The sequence below is a fragment of the Salminus brasiliensis genome, chromosome 2 (assembly GCF_030463535.1).
Source record: "Salminus brasiliensis chromosome 2, fSalBra1.hap2, whole genome shotgun sequence".
Classification (NCBI taxonomy): Eukaryota; Metazoa; Chordata; class Actinopteri; order Characiformes; family Bryconidae; genus Salminus; species Salminus brasiliensis.
The window spans coordinates 11,021,788-11,042,141 of record NC_132879.1 but is presented as its reverse complement, the minus strand read 5'-3'; the positions used below and the strand labels follow the sequence as shown (position 1 = coordinate 11,042,141).

Below are 20,354 nucleotides of genomic sequence, written 5' to 3'. Positions count from 1 at the left end.
GCTGAATGCTACTGAATTCATTACATATAAGGGTTGTCCACAAACATTTGGACATATAGTTTATGTAAATGTAACCTCTATTCTGATTGGCTACCCTTGTATTGAGCCTTCTGGTGGTCTGAAATACCTTTGCATTTAGCATTAGTGGGCAGGGCTTAACTGCTGTATGCTGCATAGGTCAATATACAGTATGTAAATGTGTTGGTGCTGGTTTTTGTGACATCACATCATCAATTGAGTTTCAATTGGGTTGTTTTTCATAATATGAGCCCTTTAAAAACATAATTATACAGTTTATGGCAACAATTATGAGGAATCATTTCATTCTTTTTATTTTTCATTTCTTCTTTGTAACAGATTTAAAAATGAATCTGGAAATAATGTGGAAACATTGAAAGAAAATACACCAAAAGCTGTGATATAGTTATTTAATTGACATAAATCCTCTTTCTAAATAGTATCTCCTTCACAGTTTATATGTTGCTGTTCACTTTGATTCCTTATCTTTTTTGTCCTAAAAATGAGTCAAGCAGCGAGTGTTGTGACGATGTAGCAGAAACAGGTTACAAGATATAAGACATATTTGCATTGCTTAGTTGCTGATTGATCATGCATTCACTTAAGAGACTAAAGTGCAGAAACTTGGGCTCTAAGACAGTCCTAGGACTATTTTGCTCATATTGCATTTTAGCGGGAGGTAATCTACCGCTGAGCATAACCATTCAGTGCTGGTTCCCAGTGAGTTATTACATTCGCTAATCAACATTTCCTAGCCATTAGCATGTCTAAACTTACAGGCACTTACTTGATTGGACAAGTAAGCACACATAGCCCCATGGAAATGGCAGATTTCACTTGCAGACTGACAGCAGCTGCTGCAGAGTTTGAACTAAAGCTTGTAAAAAGAAAGGGTTTATGGGTGTCAATGGGCTGAACTTGTGCAGGTTCAAGCTTCAGTACGTGTTCGAGAAGCTCCAGCATTGAATGACAGGAAGAGAACCGCTCTGTTCTCCCAGCATATCAATGTAGCATTTGCTGCTAGCACATGCACCCATAGCACTGCATGGTGTTTGGCACACAGACTACCATGGTGTGTGTGTATATATATTTATATATAGCCCTGAAAAGTGAGCAAGACTATGCAGATTTCACTGCTCCTGACTGACCTCTAGTGCAAAGTCAGAGTATTGCAATATTTGCTTTTTTCCTATATGCACAAGTACATACAGTAGGTAGGGAAAGCATGTCAGTTTCAGTCAGTTTCCATAACAAAGCCTATATATATATATATATATATATATGTGTGTGTGTGTGTGTGTGTATATATATATGAGGTATAGCGTATACATGGTTAGGGATGCTGAAGTCATGCTGTAACGGTTCATGCAAACTGGAAGTCTTTGCCTTATTACAAGTCCTTCATATTTTACCAATCCTCCATCCAGCAGCGCTGCTGCACAGCACATGCCTGTGCTTTTTCGTGCTCAAACACACTCTTCATCCCGTCAGTTAAGCCAAATGTAGGACCAGTGGCGGCAGGGGTGCTACAGGACAGGGCTTTGGGGGCTTCGTTTTTCTGTGCCAGTCCTGTATTGGGTAAGAAGTAGGCAGTACAAAAATGGAGAACTTCTGAACATTTGTGTGATGGTGTGAGGAAGACGTAGAAGTCCGGTCTGTGGCCACACGTATGGTCAGAGCATGAAAAACCTGTAAAACAGAATAAAAACACACATCAACGAATAACAGTACATTTCCATGTCAAAGGGGGATTCACTGTTCAGGAAGGGTCTGAGGAACAAGACCGAGTTCAGGTTACTGCTCTTTTGTAGCCCTTCGTGTAGGAGGTCTGTGTTTTGGTGCCTATTTAACCAGCCTGTCTTAATGTTTCTGCTCAGTGATGTATAATATATATAGTGCAAAGATAAACTCAGACTAAATTATACATGTTTGTTCTATACGTAACTCACACTCAAAAACTGGCAAACTGACTCTTTCCTGTCCACAGGCCTTCCACACTGACACCAGCCAGCTGCTCTGACTCAAAGCAGTGTCTCTCTTGCATCCTAATGCAGATGACAGTATGACAGCTAGTGATGGAATTACTGCTGGCAGCTGTGAGAGCTGGTCCAGGCCTTTTTGACAGCCGGCCAGTGAGAGCAGAGCTGACCTCAGTTCGGTTCTGACCCTGACTCTGATTCCCACTGTCCATCTCGGCCTCCATAACAACCGATTCTGAAGCAGCCGCTATGAGGTGGAGATGACAGGCGATCGCTCGCCTTTCTCAGGCAACGCTCACAAGAACGTCCAGCCAACATTTATTTTTATTAGAGGACATGACTTGACCGCTCCATCATAGAAGGCTGCTCCAAAGTGAAGGACCCTTCATATACAGCCTAGAAATGCAGCCTTCCTTCAGAGCAACGTGGAGGACGTTACTGATGTATCTTTCCTGGCCCTCATTACCCACATTTCTCTGTGCACATATAACATGGGGAAAAACGGAAAAAACAGCACCTTGAAAATGATAGAAATGTATGAATTAAATTTGTTAATCAATTAACTAATTAATTAATTATGATTCAGTTTCGTGATTAAATGAAAAAGCACACACGTTTCGTGACGCAATTACAAGAGGCAGGTTCTTTCCCGTGGCGTCACTACGTGGCCTGGTTGGACTGTTCCATTTGTGTGACCAATAGGCTACTAAGAAGGAGATTTTATAGGACAGTCCTACCGAGGACCAACCCTTAAGGTTCTTAAAGCAGCACAATATGAGAATTGGTACTTTTGGCTCCTGGACTCCCCCTACAGTTTGGGAGTGCAATTTACTTTTCAGACTCCCTCCTGGACAGCTGTACACATGCATTTGTTGACAAGCTAAAAGATACAGAATCTGAAGTGAAAGAAGCATGTGGACTGAGGCAGTACAGTAATATTACAGGTCCCGCTTAGAGGTCAAGTGAAACCCCACCAAAATGACATGCTCCATATTACTGTCAGTGGAGCATCAACATGATTCTGATTCTATTACTGTATGTAATAATATTATATTACTATTATTGTACGGTGAATACGGTTTTGGCTACATACTGCTGCTTTAAGGTGTCTCATAAATAAATTCTAATGTACACAGTTTTCCCTTCCCACAAATATAGCAGATACTCAAACAGCAAAGCCACGTTTGGCAATAGTTTGGCAGCTGCCCTCATACCACATACACATGCAGTCAGCCAAGACCAGCCGAGACATTCCTAGACAGTCTTTAGCTCTTTCATTTTGCATTGAAACTGGAAAACAGACAAAAGTACATTTTTAATCCAGACTTCTAGGTGGCTGCTTCCTCACCTAATGTATAACCATTTGATTTGGATCGCCCAGCTTACAAGTACAAGACGAACTCCGCCTCATCATCATGACAGCAGAGAGGATCCTCAGTTATAATCTGCTGACACTTCAGAACAGCTCCAACAGCAGGATCACTTAGAGCGCTGGCATGATGATAGCTGCCCCCCCCCCTCTCACCCTGGACATCACCTCTCTGCCCACTTTCTCAGGCTCAGGACAATCAAAGCCAACTCAATAGATATGCCAACAGCATTTCGCCAGAGCTGTGGGCCTCATTAACCATGTGTGGACACCTCACATGTTAAATGGAACACCCTCCCCCTCTCCCTCCCCTCCCCTTCAACTACACATACCTTTGGTCCACAACTCTGTTCAGTGCCATAAGGCATCACAGCACAAATATACAGATCTGTATATTACTGTGTGACATAATTATAGAAATGATTGAATTTCAGAATTTCTTAGTATTTGGGGGTGTGCTTTAGGGACAGCATGCTCATGTGAGGCTCAGTAGAACATGAACTTTCTTTCTTTCATTTGCATCAAGTTAAACAGAACTATCTGAGTGCAGAATGTAACGTATATGCAATAATGTGAAATCTAGCCAAATTAGTAACCATGGAATTAATTTAATTACATATACTACTGATCAAAAGTTTTAGAACACCCATTTTTCCAGTTTTTATTGACATTTAAGCACCTTAAATGCCACAAAAGTAAACCGGGAACACCCAGAAAAAAATTGTAAACTGTTAAATAAAAGGCCTTTTAGGAAATGAATCCTTGGTTAACAACTTACAGCTGATCTATAGAAATAAAAGTAAATAAAGCTTTAAAAATTAATTGCAAGTATATTGCAAATGACAGACCCTTGATCACGTCTGGACTGTTCTCAGTGTCTAGAAAAGACACTTAACAAAGAAAGACAGATGGAGCACTCTAACTCTTAAAAGTGGAGCTTTAGAGGAATTCCAGATACAGTCAGAGTGTGGTGAGTCCAGTTTCCTACACCTTCAGAAGCCTTTTGAAAACTAAAAGAGGTCTGATAAACAGCATCAAAGGTTTCTGAGACACCGCAGCACATGACACCACCTGGTAACTCATGGAGCACAGAGCTTCAGGTTTGACTAGAGTGGCAGTAAAGAGGTCGTCATTAAGATGGAAACATAAGAAAAGCAGGCCTGCCTGGATCATGCACCACTACTAATACACTATTGTAAAAAACACAGTGTTCCAAAACTTTTGACCGGGGCGTAGACTATACTGTAGGCAATAGTAGCATTCATAGCAGCATTGATACTAAATACCCCTGCTGTATACTGCAAATCCTACACCACACAGTCCAGTGTTTTACAGAACACAGCCCCACATCAGGCCACAATAGGAAACACTGAACTGTACAGTGGTGTGATGCTCCATCATCATATTTGAGCCCCAGTGCTGTAAACCCACCTCTGTTATTCAGCCACCTGCACGCCTGCGCAGTTATCTTTACTCTCCGACGCTATTGCTAAATACTCCGCCCTGCAAACACACACACACACACACACACAGAGAACAGGATTTACAAGTTGAAAACCAGTAGCCCACACTAAAGGTGTGTTTAAATGACTCTTTTACTCAGTACAGATCAGAGAGTGAAAGTGCAATTCAGGTGTTTCTGATAAAGTGGCCAGTGAGTGGAAGCACAATGTAGGTGTTTCTAATAAAGTGGCCAGTGAGAGGAAGCACAATGTAGGTGTTTCTAATAAAGTGGCCAGTGAGAGGAAGCACAATGTAAGGGTTTCTAATAAAGTGGCCAGTGAGTGGAAGCACTAAGTAGGTGTTTCTAATAAAGTGGCCAGTGAGTGGAAGCACAAAGCAGGTGTTTCTAACAAAGTGGCCAGTGAGTGGAAGCATGGGGTAAGGGTTTCTAATAAAGTGGCCAGTGAGTGGAGGCACAATGTAGGTGTTTCTAATAAAGTGGCCAGTGAGTGGAAGCATGGGGTAGGGGGTTCTAATAAAGTGGCCAGTGAGTGGAAATAAAGGGTAGGGGTTTCTAATAAAGTGGCCAGTGAGTGGAAGCACAATGTATGTGTTTCTAATAAAGTGGCCAGTGAGAGAAAGCACAATGTAAGGGTTTCTAATAAAGTGGCCAGTGAGTGAAAGCACTAAGTAGGTATTTCTGATAAAGTGGCCATTGAGTGGAAACATGGGGTAGGGGTTTCTAATAAAGTGGCCAGTGAGTGGAGGCACAATGTAGGTGTTTCTAATAAAGTGGCCAGTGAGTGGAAGCACTAAGTAGGTGTTTCTAATAAAGTGGCCAATGAGTGGAAGCATGGGGTAGGGGGTTCTAATAAAGTGGCCAGTGAGTGGAAATAGAAGGTAGGGGTTTCTAATAAAGTGGCCAGTGAGAGGAAGCACAATGTAAGGGTTTCTAATAAAGTGGCCAGTGAGTGGAGGCACAATGTAGGGGTTTCTAATAAAGTGGCCAGTGAGTGGAGGCACAATGTAGGTGTTTCTAATAAAGTGGCCAGTGAGTGGAAGCATGGGGTAGGGGGTTCTAATAAAGTGGCCAGTGAGTTGAAGCACAATGTATGTGTTTCTAATAAAGTGGCCAGTGAGTGGAAATAGAAGGTAGGGGTTTCTAATAAAGTGGCCAGTGAGAGGAAGCACAATGTAAGGGTTTCTAATAAAGTGGTCAGTGAGTGGAGGCACAATGTAGGTGTTTCTAATAAAGTGGCCAGTGAGTGGAGGCACAATGTAGGGGTTTCTAATAAAGTGGCCAGTGAGTGGAGGCACAATGTAGGGGTTTCTAATAAAGTGGCCAGTGAGTGGAGGCACAATGTAGATGTTTCTAATAAAGTGGCCAGTGAGTGGAAGGATCATTAGATTTCAACAGCTCACACATTATACTGAGTGAAGATGGCAGAACAGAAGAGCGTGTTCAGAGTAAATGCATCACTAGTGGGTGGAGTGGATGATTTGTTGTAATGAGAGAAGGTCAGTGAGTTACTGACGCGCTGGCTCTGAGCGCCTCATCCCCAGCCGCAGAGATCTTTCTGTAGCAGTAAATCATCTCCACCAGCAGCCACAGCTGCAGCCCGATGATCGACACGTACATCATTACCTCTGAAACGATGGAGGCTGTGCCGCGTGTCGCTGAGAGGGAGGGAGAGACAGAGAGAGAATTACAGTGCGTATGCCGTGTCATTTAGAATTAGTAAGTGAATATCAGTCCAACAAACCTTCGGCTAGTATAACGGCTATGGTGTCAGAATGGACACTACAGCAAGATGAGGTCAAATTTAATATAGGGAATTACGTTTTCCATGTTCCTGTATCTTAAAGGTGCTCCAGAACGGAAAACTGTACTTATCTAGTGTCTCTTAAATGAAAAGGAAACGGGCCAATTCCAAAACCCCCAAACTGTTACATCACAGTCTTGACTAGGTATATTTACAGACACCCAGCCCATATTAGAAAAAAACAGCTGGCACTATATGGTGCTGTTGGCACTAGCGAGCAGCTCGTCATCACCAGACTCTGCTACTTAAGGGAATACTGGTGTCTGCATAACCAAGCCTCATGATTGCGGCTTTTCCTGCGCCACCGTCCACAGAAAGAGAGCTCCAAAGCAGCTAGCGATGAAGAGAGAGCTGGAAAAGCGGGAAGCATATGTGCTTGGCTAAAAGCTAACCCTAGCCAGCCAGATTTACCTCTCTTCAGCTAGCTAACCGCACACCACAAGACAGGATAGCAGCATTTTCCTCTTCATAAACATAACTGTAATGTGCTTGTTACAATGTTGGAAACAAAGCTGTGCTAGCTGTGCAATGCTGAGCAATGCTGGCAATCAGAGCAGAGCTCATCAAGTCAGCATGTTTTATTCAGAGGTACAGTAACAGGGTTGTAAATGGACTCCAGTTGTAAGTATGGCACCCTCAAAAGGAAAATTTTCCGTTAGTTTTTCCTATAATAGGGAAGACAACCTTCTGCCTGTGAAATGACCTGAGATTTATTTCTGATAATGATCTTGAAATATAGTATAGGCTCAACTTAACCGCATTTCCCACTCTGCCCTGTAGATGGCATTAATACACCATTCACTATTAGAGTACACGTGTACAGTGTTACACAAATGTTTGTGGACACCTCTTCTAAAGAATGCATTACTTTAGTTACTTTAATTGCTGACACAGTTGTACAGATGCTCTCACACAGCTTGTCTAGTCCATGTAGAGTAGTACTGCCAATGCAATAGGACTCTCTGGAGCAGATAAACATGAATCTACTGGCTCCATGACTAATGCAAGGTGTGGGCTAGAGGGGTATAAAGCCCCCCAGCATTGAGCTGTGGAGCAGTGGAACTGTGTTCTCTGGAATGATGGTGGTGCTCCATCTAATACTTTAGGGAAGAGTTGGGGAGTTGGGGATGAGATGGGGTGGTGATCATCCAACATCCTGACCCCACTAACGCTGTTGTTACTGAATCCTCCAAAAGCAGGATAAACTTTTTTTTTAAATGAGCAGGTGTCCCAATACTTTTGTCCATATAGTGTATCTCTCCAAACACTCGCTGTTCATTGTTAAGGGGTGCTGGAATAACACTGTATAGCACATGATTTGAAGTCAGTTAAAGGCATTGTTTCAGTGCTCACCAACAGACACTGTTATATCAGAGTCCAATTTGAAACATGCTGTAAAATGCAACAGACTGTTCTGGAGGAAGGCTTATTCAAATATATCCACGGTGTTGGTTTTAGACAAAAGAAGCTGCAGCCACGTAATGATCTTGAGATCTATGTAGAGATCTCAAGGTAATTATCACAACAATAATGATAATTATCCAGTGAACATTATCCTGAGATCTCGAGATTTAAGAAAATAAAATCTGAGGTGATGTCCCAAGCAGAAGGTATTTTTTAATACATATATACCTAAAGATATCAGTTATGGTTATCTTGAGATCATTATCCTGACTAAATAATCCTTAGGAACACTCCTACTCCTTGCGTTTGGCACCACTGTCCTCCTGAAAAGTCAAGTTTCTCTAAGCTTGTAGTTTTGTAGCAGACTGAGGGGCAGACGGCCTTGTCCAGGCAGTGTCTGAGTGGTTGGGTGCAGCTTCCATCTCCTCACAGTTGATCCAGTAGTTCTTACTGGGATACCTGTGTTATTTTTTAGCCTGATACATGTCCATAACTCTAATTTCTAGTGGTACTCTCAGTGTGTTCAGTGGTCCCTGAATTATTATTTTGTCCTGAGAAGGTGAACTTTATTAATGACCTACATAATTCATATAATTGTAAGCCAGTCGTGTTCTCATTATGTCAATATCTTTCATCGGTGTACACCTGGAGCTTCCTGAGAACTGGGGTTGAAAACTTAGGCGAACGGCCTTTTAAAATAAATAGACAGCACAAAATATCAATGTCATTTATAATTCAGAGGAATCTGATGGCTTTTAAGAGGGTTGAATACTTCTCCAAGGCACTTAAGAAAGTCTGTTTGACATTACTTAACAGCTCAATGCGGTTTGAAGCTACTGTACCGTAAAATTGCACCATGTACATTTTCTCTGAGCTAATCCTGAGACTGTGCTGGAGTTTTATGGAGTCTCGTGGACATTGAATTGTACCGTATTTAAACATCACGGAGTGTGCCTTGCTGCCAGGTTCATTTCCTCTTATACATGAATTATACATTATTCATTAACTACACTGAGAATGTTATGAAGGTTATGCAGTCACACCGAGGAAGGAATGAATGTCTGGAACCGCTCACAGCTCCTTAGTTATAATTAGATGTTAATATGATACAAAAATGGGCAGACAGTCTACATTCAATGTCCCCAGGAGAAAATCCTTTTTTAGGATGTCTTTTACTTTGTGGGTCCGAAACCACTAAAGAACTAGAACAGTAGAATCATTATCCCAAAAACACATTTCTGCTCGGCATCACGTACGTTTCATCCTTCAGTCTTTGAAGAAAGCTCTCAGAACAGCACTGGAATTGACAAATCCATTTTTTTTTCATTGTTTTTAGGTTTGACATAAAAGATTCATATAACCTCTTTCAAATGCCCTTTCTAGTGTCCATTGAAGCACGTAATATCACAATAATTCCCCAATAATTTATGAATTATTCTATTTTAAATTATAATAACACATTATTATTTAGCATTGAAGTAAAGTAATAATGTGGTACATAATTTTTTTATTACATTGCATTATACTAATTAATATTTTTTTTTATCATTAGGCAATTTTATGACATTTTTGGGTGTTACTAAATTATTATTACAATATTAAAAGCTAAAAGGACTGGCTGCAAATTTGTCCTTTGAGTTCTGCTGCATAACAGTACGTTACACACTACACACAGTAAAACATATTTGTGTGTAAAATAGCACTTTCTGTGAGCCACCATGTTTTGATTGTTTTATAAAAGATTTTAAAGGCTTTTATTCTTTTTGGATGTGCTGTTTTTTCTCCTGGGTTTTCTTGTTTTAAACGACACAACTAACAACGCTAACAACACAAAAATCTATGAATTCTGGGTTTTTGTTTTGTTTTGTTTGCTTGTACTATGTTCATTACATATCAAGACAATACAACATCAATGAGGTGTCAAATGATTACTACAGAAAAATCAATAATAGTCCAGCTCACTTATAACACACTGCTACAATTGCCTGCTTAGTTAAACAGGCCTTCTGCTGTTGCTATAAAAGAACATAATTTTAGTCCAGTTTTAATTTAGTATGAATTGAGCTGACTAATGTAGTTATAACATACAGTACTGTACCTTTGGGCACAACAGTAAGGTGAACCTCCTTGCTTGCTGTGGTCTGGTACTCATAGTACTCGTAGGAGAGGGTTCGACTGAAGAAGCATCGATAGACCCCAGAGTCATTAAAGGTAACATTCAGGAGGTAGACGGAAGCGTCCTGCAGGTCAGAGGTCATTCTGCTGCCGGTCCAGTTCACACGACCCTCAAAGCGCTCGTCTATTATGGTAGACAGCACACCATCATAGGAGTAGATCTGTGCATGCAGTGACAACATCAGAGCAGCATTCAGTTTTTTTTACCAGTTCACAGGTATAGAGGTATATGTTCATATAAACACACAGATGTATCGAATGTGTACGTATACACCAATGAGCCAAACTAAGACCATCTGCCTAATATGCTGATGGTCATCTGAACTCTCCAAGATTTCTGAAGGTGTCCTGTGGTATCTAGCACCAATATATTTAAACAGATCTTTTAAATCAGTTGCAAAACGGATCTACAACGGGTCTTATGTTCCACACAAATAAGACCCACATCCGGAGAATTCGACCCTTCCTCTCTAGAGAGGCCACCCAGGTGCTCGTTCAGTCTCTCGTCACTTCAAGACTTGACTACTGCAACTCGCTTCTGGCTGGTCTCTCTTTACGCACCATCAGGCCCCTGCAACTCTTCCAGAATGCAGCGGCACGGGTCGTCTTCAATGTCCCTAAATTCAGCCATGTCACTCCACTGCTGTGTTCTCTCTTCACTGGCTTCCTGTAGCTGCTGCCAGCATCAGATTCAGAACCTTGGCGCTGGCCTACAAAGCCCAGAACGGACCAGCCTCCCCGTACTTGATGGCAATAGTCAAAAAGCCAATCCGAACCAAGAGCCCTTCCAGCTTCAAGTACGACTCGGCTCGACCCGCCATCCCTCAAAATCCACGGAAGACAAGCGTCCAGGCTCTTTTCTGTCCTGCACCGAAGTGGTGGAACGAACTTCCCCTGGGTGTCCGAACGGCAGAGTCCTGACCCAGACTGAAGACCCATGTACTTGGGCGAATAGTAGAGTGCTCTCCTTACTGACTTGTGTTTAGTAGTGTCTAAAGCTTAGAGGTATCTTTGAATTATTAGTCTATTCAAACTAGCTGAGGATTTTCTTGGGTAAATAACAAAGCACTTTTGTAAGTCACTCTGGAGAAGAGCGTCTGCTAAATGCCTTAAATGTAAATATAAATGATGCACATTTACTCAACTACTCAGAAGATGTAAAAGAAGGACTTCAGACCAGGAGACCTTTATCCATTCCTTCCAGTCCAAACGCACCGACTGGAGACACCTTTGAAGCTGGATAGGGGTGAGCATGGGCACTCTGACTGTTCTGCAGCTATGCAGCGTAATACAGCAGGGGGCGCTGCACTGTGTGTTGTGAGGTATTTGTCCCATAACTAACATTAAACAATCATGAGACCTCAGTTCAGGCCAGATGACATAGTCTTCATTGCCCCTACACAAGGATGAGCCTTGACTGTCCGACACCCTGAGGCTGGTTTGTCGTTTTATCCCTCCCCGGACCACTTTTGCCTCCCACAAGCCTTGTCGTTTTGGAGATGCTCCAACCCAGTCACATGGTCATAATGACTTGGATCTTGTCAAAGTGTCTCAGGTCTTCACAGTGCCCATTTCTCCACATTCAACACGTCTGTCGACTGTTTAGTTATGAGTTGTCTTAATGTTTTGGATCAGTATGTTTAAAAAAAAACAGTCTGAGTAAATTACTATTCAAACAGTAAATATACTGTGTATCTCTGTCTAGTTCAGCACACACAACCACAATTATGGTAAAGACTACTGACTTGATAGTTGTCCTGAAAATGATCATCAACCTTCACAAGGTCACTGCTAAAATGGGTGGTTGTTCACAGAGTGCTGTATCAAAGCTTATTAATGGAAGGTTGTCTGGAAGGGGAAAATGTTGTAGGAAAAGGTGCACGAGCAACTGGGATGACTGCAGCCTTAAGAGGATTGTCAAGAAAAGGCAATTTCCTAATATCAAGCCACTCCTGAACCAGAGGCAATGTCAGAAGCGTCTACCCTGGCAGAGAGAAGAAAAAAAACTGGACTGTTGCTCAGTGCTCCAAAGTCCTCTTTTCAGATGAAAGTAAATTCTGCATTTCATTTGGAATAAAGTCTGGAGAAAGCATGAAGAGGCACAGAATCCAAGATGTCTAAGGTCCAGTGTAATTTTCTTTTTGCAGTCTGCGATGCTCTGGGTGCCTTGTCATCTGCTGGTGTTGGTCCACTGTGTCCAAAGTCAACTCAGCCGTCTACCAGGAGATTTTAGAGCACTGCTGACAAGCTTTATGGAGATGCTGATTTCCTTTTCCAGAAGGAAAGGAAATTTGCCCACAATGCCAAATGGTTTGCTGACCATGATATTACTGTGCTGGATTGGCCAGGCAACTCTCCAGACCCGATCCCCATAGATAATTTATAGGGTATTGTCAGGAGGAAGATGAGAAACACCTGACCCAGCAAAACAGATGAGCTGAAGGCCATTATCAAAGCAACCTGGGCTTCAATACCATCTCAGCACCGCCACAAGCTGATTGCCTCCATGCCATGCCGCATTGATGCAGTAATTTGTAGTGAAGGAGCCCCAACCAAGTACTGAATGTATAAATGAACACAAAACCCCACAATCATCATTAACTCTTAATGGAGATTAACTTTCACAGTAATTTTGGACCATTTTTATTGATCCCCCCTAAAAACATAGAGATACATACACTCACACACACAGATAACTCACATGTGCAAAGTCAATCTCTCCTCTGGCTCTGAAGTACCAGTCGGCTGTAGCTGAGGCCTCCACCTCTCCTCTCATTTTACAGGAGATGCAGCCCAGTTTAAAGTCCTGACCGGCCACGGCCTCCGTGTCTGAGTCCACCTCGGCACACGCCCCATCACCCAAAGACACTGCAGCACACACAGAGACAGACAGGTACATCAGGAGACACACATTTTAAACAAAACTAAATAAAACACCAATGTTTCAACGTCATCAAAAAGTCCAGTTTCCAGTTTAAAAATGACCTTTGTAGAGGAAACCGAACTGTAAAAGAGTCCCAGGTGGGTTATAAGATTACATTCAGCTTTTTTGAATGATAATAACCACTGAAGTGCCAAATGTTTCCCAGTATAGAATGGATTAGATTAACGGTTTTTAAGTCTTCTAGCTTCCAGAACCAGCAAAGCAGCTTCAGAGCTGGAGCTAGTGAGGGAACCTGAAGCACCAGGTTCACTAATATAATACCAATGATGTGAGGAGCATCTGTATTGTCAAATTGTGAATATTTAAAGCTTCCCTGATTTCAATAAATCTCAAAAAACTAAAAACAGCTCTAACATCATCAGCCACCCTACAGTAAGTTTATTGTTATTGTGACCTAAAACTGATCTGTCCTGTAGAAGCTAAAACTTTGTAACTCTTGTTGTATGATGTTTACAACCATGCACAGATATTTGAGATGCAGCTTGGTTTAAATAGTTGAAATACTTAAATGATACTGTTCATATGTGCAATAATAATAATAGTACCATGATTCAATGTAATATGTGCAATAAATCAATGCAATCATTTTGACCATACTTATTAGCACAGTTATTACCAATATGCCCCTTTACTATATTCATATAATTTATATACATGAACATTTTTCAAGTTTTTTCTCAATTTTTTCTCTCTTTGTTCTAAATTTATTTTATAGTGTTTACTCCTACACACACGGTTGCAACAATACAACTGCAATTTACCTCCTGGGATCAATAAAGTATTTCTGCTTCTGATTCTGATTAACACTACTTTAGGCAGATCTAACCAAACCACAGTGTCTAACGCTGGTTCAACACCGCAGTAATATATTCCTTAGTTTTATATATATTGCAGTTCTAACCCAATCCAAACACTAAGGCGATACTTCAGTTCAAAGTCAAACGCTGATCATAAAAGTAGGAGCTGTTTAGCTTTTAGCTAAGCTGATTGGCCTAGTTCTAACTGCCGAGAACATAAACGGTCAGCTCCTCAGATTAAACAAAGAGGAGTTTATTTACTTCATCTATCAGTAGACTAACAGCCCATTAGCAACATAGCAGCCCATTAACAGCACAATGGCTTTATTTAATTGTACATGAGGGGGTCATAGCTGTTGATATGTTGAGTATATTACAATCAGAACTATCCATTTTAAACAGCTAACTTTGCTGTTTCATTATATGCCATGTGGAAGCCTAGACTCTTACAAATACTACAGGCGCTTCAGATGGTTCTTTGAGCGATTCCACAGCAGTACCACTTTCAGTTCCATAAAGAACCGTGTTTGTGACAGGGATGTGTGAGTGTGAAGAACATGTAGGTCCTTTAGACCTTTAAAGGGTCCTTACACATACACCCCTCTTTTACAAATATGGTTCCTTATAGAATCAAAAGTGGCATTGCTCAAAGAACAGTGCATGGTATGCTATTTCTGTCCTGCCTAAAAACCTCATTAACATGTGGGCGCAAACGCTGAAATCCTCCTTCACAGCTTCAATCAAGATGAGATGACTTTTTGGTATTTGGTATTTTTGGGTTGTCCAAGATGCCAAGAATGTTCTTTGCATTTCACAGAGATCTGTCACCCTATATTTAGCCTCTTCATGAAGATTTTAGCTTAATCATTATTTATTCAGAAGTGGATTAGAACGTTTTCGCGGTACCCAGTTTTACTGACGTCTTTAGGTTGCGCAAGGTAAGGGATTAGTTTACATGTAATTAAGCTCGAGACACCCTGGCGCTCTGGGGGCGGGGTTTAAATGACACTATCTATACTGCTTTCTGACAAAGACAGGATGTGCAAATGAGCTTTAAGCGAGAGATCAAATAGTGTGTAGGATTAGGGGGGGCAGCGTCAGGAGAGTGGAGTATATAATGCAGTCTATCTGATATCAGTTATACAGCAGCCAATTTTTGGTCACAACATCAGAATTTCTTCTTATCAGGCAAAAATTAAGACAGTTGTACTGCTGGGGTACTCAGTAAGCCAACTACACTGTCAGTCTGTAAAAATCATGTATACAGTACCGGTCAATAGTTTGGACACATCTGGTTGAATGTGTGCTGATCACCATCTTAAAAACATTTAATGTGACTGCTAGAATGACCATTTTCTTATTTAAAAAAAAGAGGACAATGGGGGAACATGGGTATCCACTATAGTTAGAATGGCGAGGTGGGGTGGGGGGGTCAAATAGGTAAGACTAAGTTGTGGGACTAAGGCAATGTGAATGTGTAATGGTTGAAAATACCTCTCAAACCATGCAGCTACAGTATACTAATGTACATTAATACATCCACATGTACTCATTTAGCAAAACCAATGACTAGCCTTAATATCAATTTACATCTTAGGCTTACTTCAGACCGGGGGGGCACAACATCCTAACTGCAGTGGATACCCGTGTGTCCCCAGCATTCTCTTTTTTGAAAACTGAAAATATGGTCACCCTACCATTTGGATTAAATGTTTTTTATGATCATTTTATGATCAAAACACATTTAACCAGGTGCCTGCAAACCTTTGACTGGTACTGTTTGTGCAAATCTTATATACTACGGTTTAGTTGTACGTGTCTGAAAGTTCTACCTCTTCTTTTTTGGTGGAGAACCACAAAAATTGACTTGATCTGCCAACAAGACCAATGTCTTATATATATTAATGTCTGATTGTAGTAGGTGGTCCCTCATCCTTCCACATGGTCAAAGTCATTTCACAAAAACTACAGTTTTACATACAGTTATGGTCATAAATTTACTTTAACTTTAGCTTATTACAGACATGAACGTCCAATTGTGATGTTTTTTTTGAACATACATCTTTAATAGGATAAAAAACAAGAAATTGGAGCACAAGTTTATTTTTTGGCTTTTCTGTGCCAACACAGAGTATAAAAATGATATATACTAAGTGAAAACTATACACACACCCAAACAGATTAATAATGCAGTTCAGAAATGTCTACCAAAGCCTGTTAACTTTCTGCTAGTGATCATGATGGACTACAGCTAGTAGCATCTCTGTGCTCTTATAAAAGGGCTTATTTGACAGCATTCATTAAACTGACCAGCACACAGTACAATGGGAAAGTCCAAGGAGCTCAGTGCCGATTGAAGAAGAATGATTGTAGATTTACACAAGTCAGGAATGTCTCTTACAGACATTTTTACGGTACACAATATTTATTGCAATATTTTAACGTGCCAACAAAATGTACCAGTAGAGGTAATTTTAAACTTCTATCCAAATACTATCCCATGCTTTTAGTACAATTATAAAGGACTAACTATGCTTTTCGTAATGAAACGTGCAGTTGGTCAGTGTTCTTTAAGCATGCCAACATCCACAAGATTCTCAGTAATACTGTGCACAACAAAATTGATCACAAAATAATAAATATTGTTAAATTACCCTGCTATGGTTCAAAGAATTGTAAGTAAGTACAGTTATTGAGAGCTGCTGGAACACCAGTGTCACAGCCTACAGTCAAGTGAATTTAACTGCGAGGCTGCCGTCTACGCACAAAGCCCCTCTTTTGATAGACACAGTCAAGCTCAAAGTTTACAGTTGACCATATGAACGAAGAAAATACCTTATGAAGGAAAGTTTTATGGTCAGAAGAGACAAAGATATTTGAGTATTCAGCCTCAGGAACAACAGTAAAGAACTGAACCAACTGTTAAGCATTGTGGCAATAGCACCATGCTCTGGGGCTGTTTTACTGCTAGATGAACTAGCACATTGCACAAGTGGATGGAATAATGACGAAGCAGGACTACCTCAGAATTCTTCAGCAGAACCTCAAACCATCAGCAAGAACGTGGAAACCTGTACACAAACGGTTGTTCCAACAGAACAGTGACTCCACACACAGGGATGATTGGGGAATGGACTATGAAAGTTAACATCTGGGAGAACTTTCCTTACCCTAAATATGTAGCCAGGAAGTCAATGTCAGGAAATCAACACAACTAATTTAACCCTCCCAATATTGCCACGACAACTGATCAGATATCCAATCAGAATTCTGCCACAGTCATCTGGTTAAGTTGCAACTTGCTAAGAGTGTGCTGTAAATACCGATCAGCCATAACATTAGCACCATAGTACCTATTTCACCATTCGAGGCATGGACTCCACAAGACCTCTTAGACGTCCTGTGGTATCTGGCACCAAGGTGCTTTAGCAGTCCTGTAGGTTGTGAGGTGGGGCCTCCATGGATTGCATCAATGAGCCTTAAGTGCCCCTGTTGCAGGTTTTACTACCTACTGCATACTGGGAGCACCCCACAAGACCTGCCTGATGTTATGGAGATGTTCTGACCCAGTCGTCTAGCCATCACAGTGTGGCCCCTTTCAGAGTGGCTCAGAATCTTTCGCTTGCCCATTTTAACTGTTTTTAACATCTTCATCACCTTCAGGAACTGACTGTTCACCTGCTGCCACTCTTTAACAGATACCACTGTAGATAATCAATGCTTTTCACGTCACCAGTCAGTGGTGCTAATGTAATGCATCTGTGTATAATATGCTCCACCAAAAGTTCAAACCGGTCCACCAAATCCTCTTTTTTCTATTAAAGATGTATGTTGTAACTCATTCTGCCCCAGAGTGTATCCATATATTTTGTAAACAGTGTAATTGTATATACATCTATTCCATCTACCACACTTCAGCTCTGCCCTAGGTCCATTAAACCAGAGCTCATTACATATATCAGTCTTAAAGGCACAGTAACAAAAACAGCCTGATTAATTTTACTAGGGATAAAGAGGAGTCTGAAAACAGTCAGATAGGAGATGATGCATGAAGCCCATCGAATACAGGCTCTTTAAGAGTGCAGTTCAAGGTGAGGGAGTCACAGACAGACCGTCCTGTGGTGTAATCATGTAGACGCTGCTGTGAGAAAATGCAGACTCACCACACAGAGCAAACAGCACACAGAGGAACAAGAGGCACCTGGCGGACATGCCGGACAGGAAGTGATGCACCATCTGATCCATCCTCGCTGTGGGTAGAGGGGACTGTTTTCTGGCTGCTGACGTCATTTCTTGACTGCCTGACTTTCTGGACTTGTTTTCCTTGTGCAAATGATTACAGTGCCTGGCTAAGGAGTCTCTGTAGCTGTTTAGGTTGAGTCAGCAGCTCTGTGGTTACATCAGCGAGAGCAGACTCTAGGTGTTTTTGTTCCCTACAGCGACCACGAGTGTGTATCCCTACAGGAACCCGAACAACAGTGGCCCTTCACAATCTTCTCAAAGCCCACCACTCGCACTGCTACGACTGATCTGTGAAAGACCCTTTTCTCTGGTTTTTAGGCCACTTTATCAGTAACTGTGCGACTTCAGCTTACGAAAATAGTACGTCAAGGCCCAGAGCAGCAGTTGGCATCCTTTGAAGCTTCTGCAGGATGAAGCCTAAAAATAAACGCATGCACACTGAAGCCGAGGAGCATTCCTCAGAGCTCCATTCAAACACATGCTCAAAGTGCCTCAGTTCTTTGGCTCTACATGCATAGCAAACTGCACCAGGGGATCTTTTTCAGCTCTGTATTATTACTGCTTTTGAGTTGCAGTGGTGCAGTGGCAGCCTGTGACAGCTAGATTTCAGCCAGGCAATCAATGAACTACTTCTAAGGGCAAAACCTGAGACTGATGATAGTCCTGAGCTCTACAGGAGTGCAATCTAAGCAGAAGACTCACAAACATACACACACACAGCCTGCCTTATTTCCAACACGCCTTATTATAATAATGAAACTCCTCAAAACAGGTAGATTTCTATAAACGTGGCGTCACGCGCGTCCGGGACACCTGCGAGGCCTGCATGCAGCTTTTTACGCCCCCCCACCTCTAAGCTTACAATCAATCAAACGCCCGGCACAAAGTCTGCTAGCCCACTCTCTTAACATGCAAACGCATTTCTACTGTGCATCTTTGCACCTCGCACGACCGTGTTTATTCTGGGCAGCAAGGCTCACGCGCTCCTGTCCTCTCTCTGCCCTTCTTCTCCTCCTCCTCCTCCTCCTCCTCCTCTTTTTGTCCTCTGGATTAAAGAAACGGGGGGTATAGTGTCCAGTGGTTGCTGGCAGGGTCAGTGCAGTCCTGTTTCAGCTACGCTACACGCCAGAGAAGAAAAAGGAAAAGAAAGAAGGAAAGAATAGCAGCTCTATCTGTTCACCAGCTGGACAGCCATCCTGAGCCCAAAGTCGAAGTGAGTCGCGCGCGCGAGAGAGAGAGAGAGAGAGAGAGAGAGAGAGAGAGAGGCTACGTCTGATGCATTGCGGTAAAAATCCCGAGCTGCGACCACTTCTTTTCCCCACACCCGTATTCCGGCAAGCCCCGCCCATCCGCGCCACGATTGGCTAATCCGGTCACGTCCTAGAATGACAGACAGCTCTACAGCCTGACCTTGGCATGATGCTACAGAAGAAAAGACACCTCTGGTTCCCCAAAGTACCAAGTTTAGGTCACAGGTTCTTCAGAGAACCATTGGTTTACTGAGACGTTGCGTGTGAAGAAGCTTTTTTACTAGAACCAGAGGTTCTAGAAAGAACCACATGGACAATAAAAGCCATGTAACTGAGGTATCGTGAACCTCAACCACTGTTGTCTCAAAGGAAAATCCAGCAGATCCCAGACAGAGCTGGAAAACGAACCAATTCCAGAACCAATTCCAGAATTCCAGAAATAGGATGCAGTGCTCTATAGGTATTTCTACAGGTGGGAAAATATGCTGAAGTGCCCAGATAGGTGCGTCATAGCTCTATAGGGACCCTCACAACAGGACAACCTTGACATTCTAAAAAAATGCCACTTAGATACCCTTCCAACAAGACAACACAATGAGGTGCCCTTGCAATGGAGAGAGAAAGAAACTGCAGAGTGGATGCTGTGACGACAGTCTAGGGTTCCCGCCAAATACTTCTGATTAGATTTTGAATTTACCTCTCAAACCCTGGGTACATGCAGAACACACTGTGCAGCTGTGTCCTGTATATAAGATTATTATATTAGATACACAGTTGTTATAGTTGTAAACATTCCCATTCCCAACTAAAGTCTATTCCAGCCATTTATGTTTTACTCAATTTTACCAGAGTCTGAAAAAGAAATAACGAAAAAGACATGAAGGATCAAAGACCCCCAGTGAGCAGCCAA

At 41.9% G+C, this 20,354-nt stretch overlaps 1 protein-coding gene across 1 annotated transcript; it reads right to left on the bottom strand.

Moving 5' to 3' along the window:
• Positions 1-414: 414 nt before the first annotated feature.
• scn1bb (sodium channel, voltage-gated, type I, beta b) lies at positions 415-19,478 on the bottom strand. Its single transcript, XM_072674324.1, has 6 exons — positions 18,116-19,478; positions 12,913-13,079; positions 10,135-10,372; positions 6,345-6,486; positions 4,798-4,869; positions 415-1,707 (listed from the first exon to the last, which is right to left on the bottom strand). Exons 1-5 carry the CDS (start codon positions 18,240-18,242, stop codon positions 4,803-4,805), a joined length of 741 nt encoding a protein of 246 aa, XP_072530425.1. The 5' UTR covers positions 18,243-19,478; the 3' UTR covers positions 415-1,707; positions 4,798-4,802.
• Positions 19,479-20,354: the final 876 nt, after the last annotated feature.

Excerpts from the sequence above, each read along its gene's own strand:
- scn1bb (XM_072674324.1), bottom strand. The coding sequence starts at position 18,242 with ATGACGTCAGCAGCCAGAAAACAGTCCCCTCTACCCACAGCGAGGATG. Across the intron at positions 13,080-18,115 it reads TGTGCTGTTTGCTCTGTGTG|TGTCTTTGGGTGATGGGGCG; the intron begins GTGAGTCTGCAT and ends TGTGTGCTGCAG. Across the intron at positions 4,870-6,344 it reads GAGGCGCTCAGAGCCAGCGC|GGCGGAGTATTTAGCAATAG; the intron begins GTCAGTAACTCA and ends GTGTGTTTGCAG.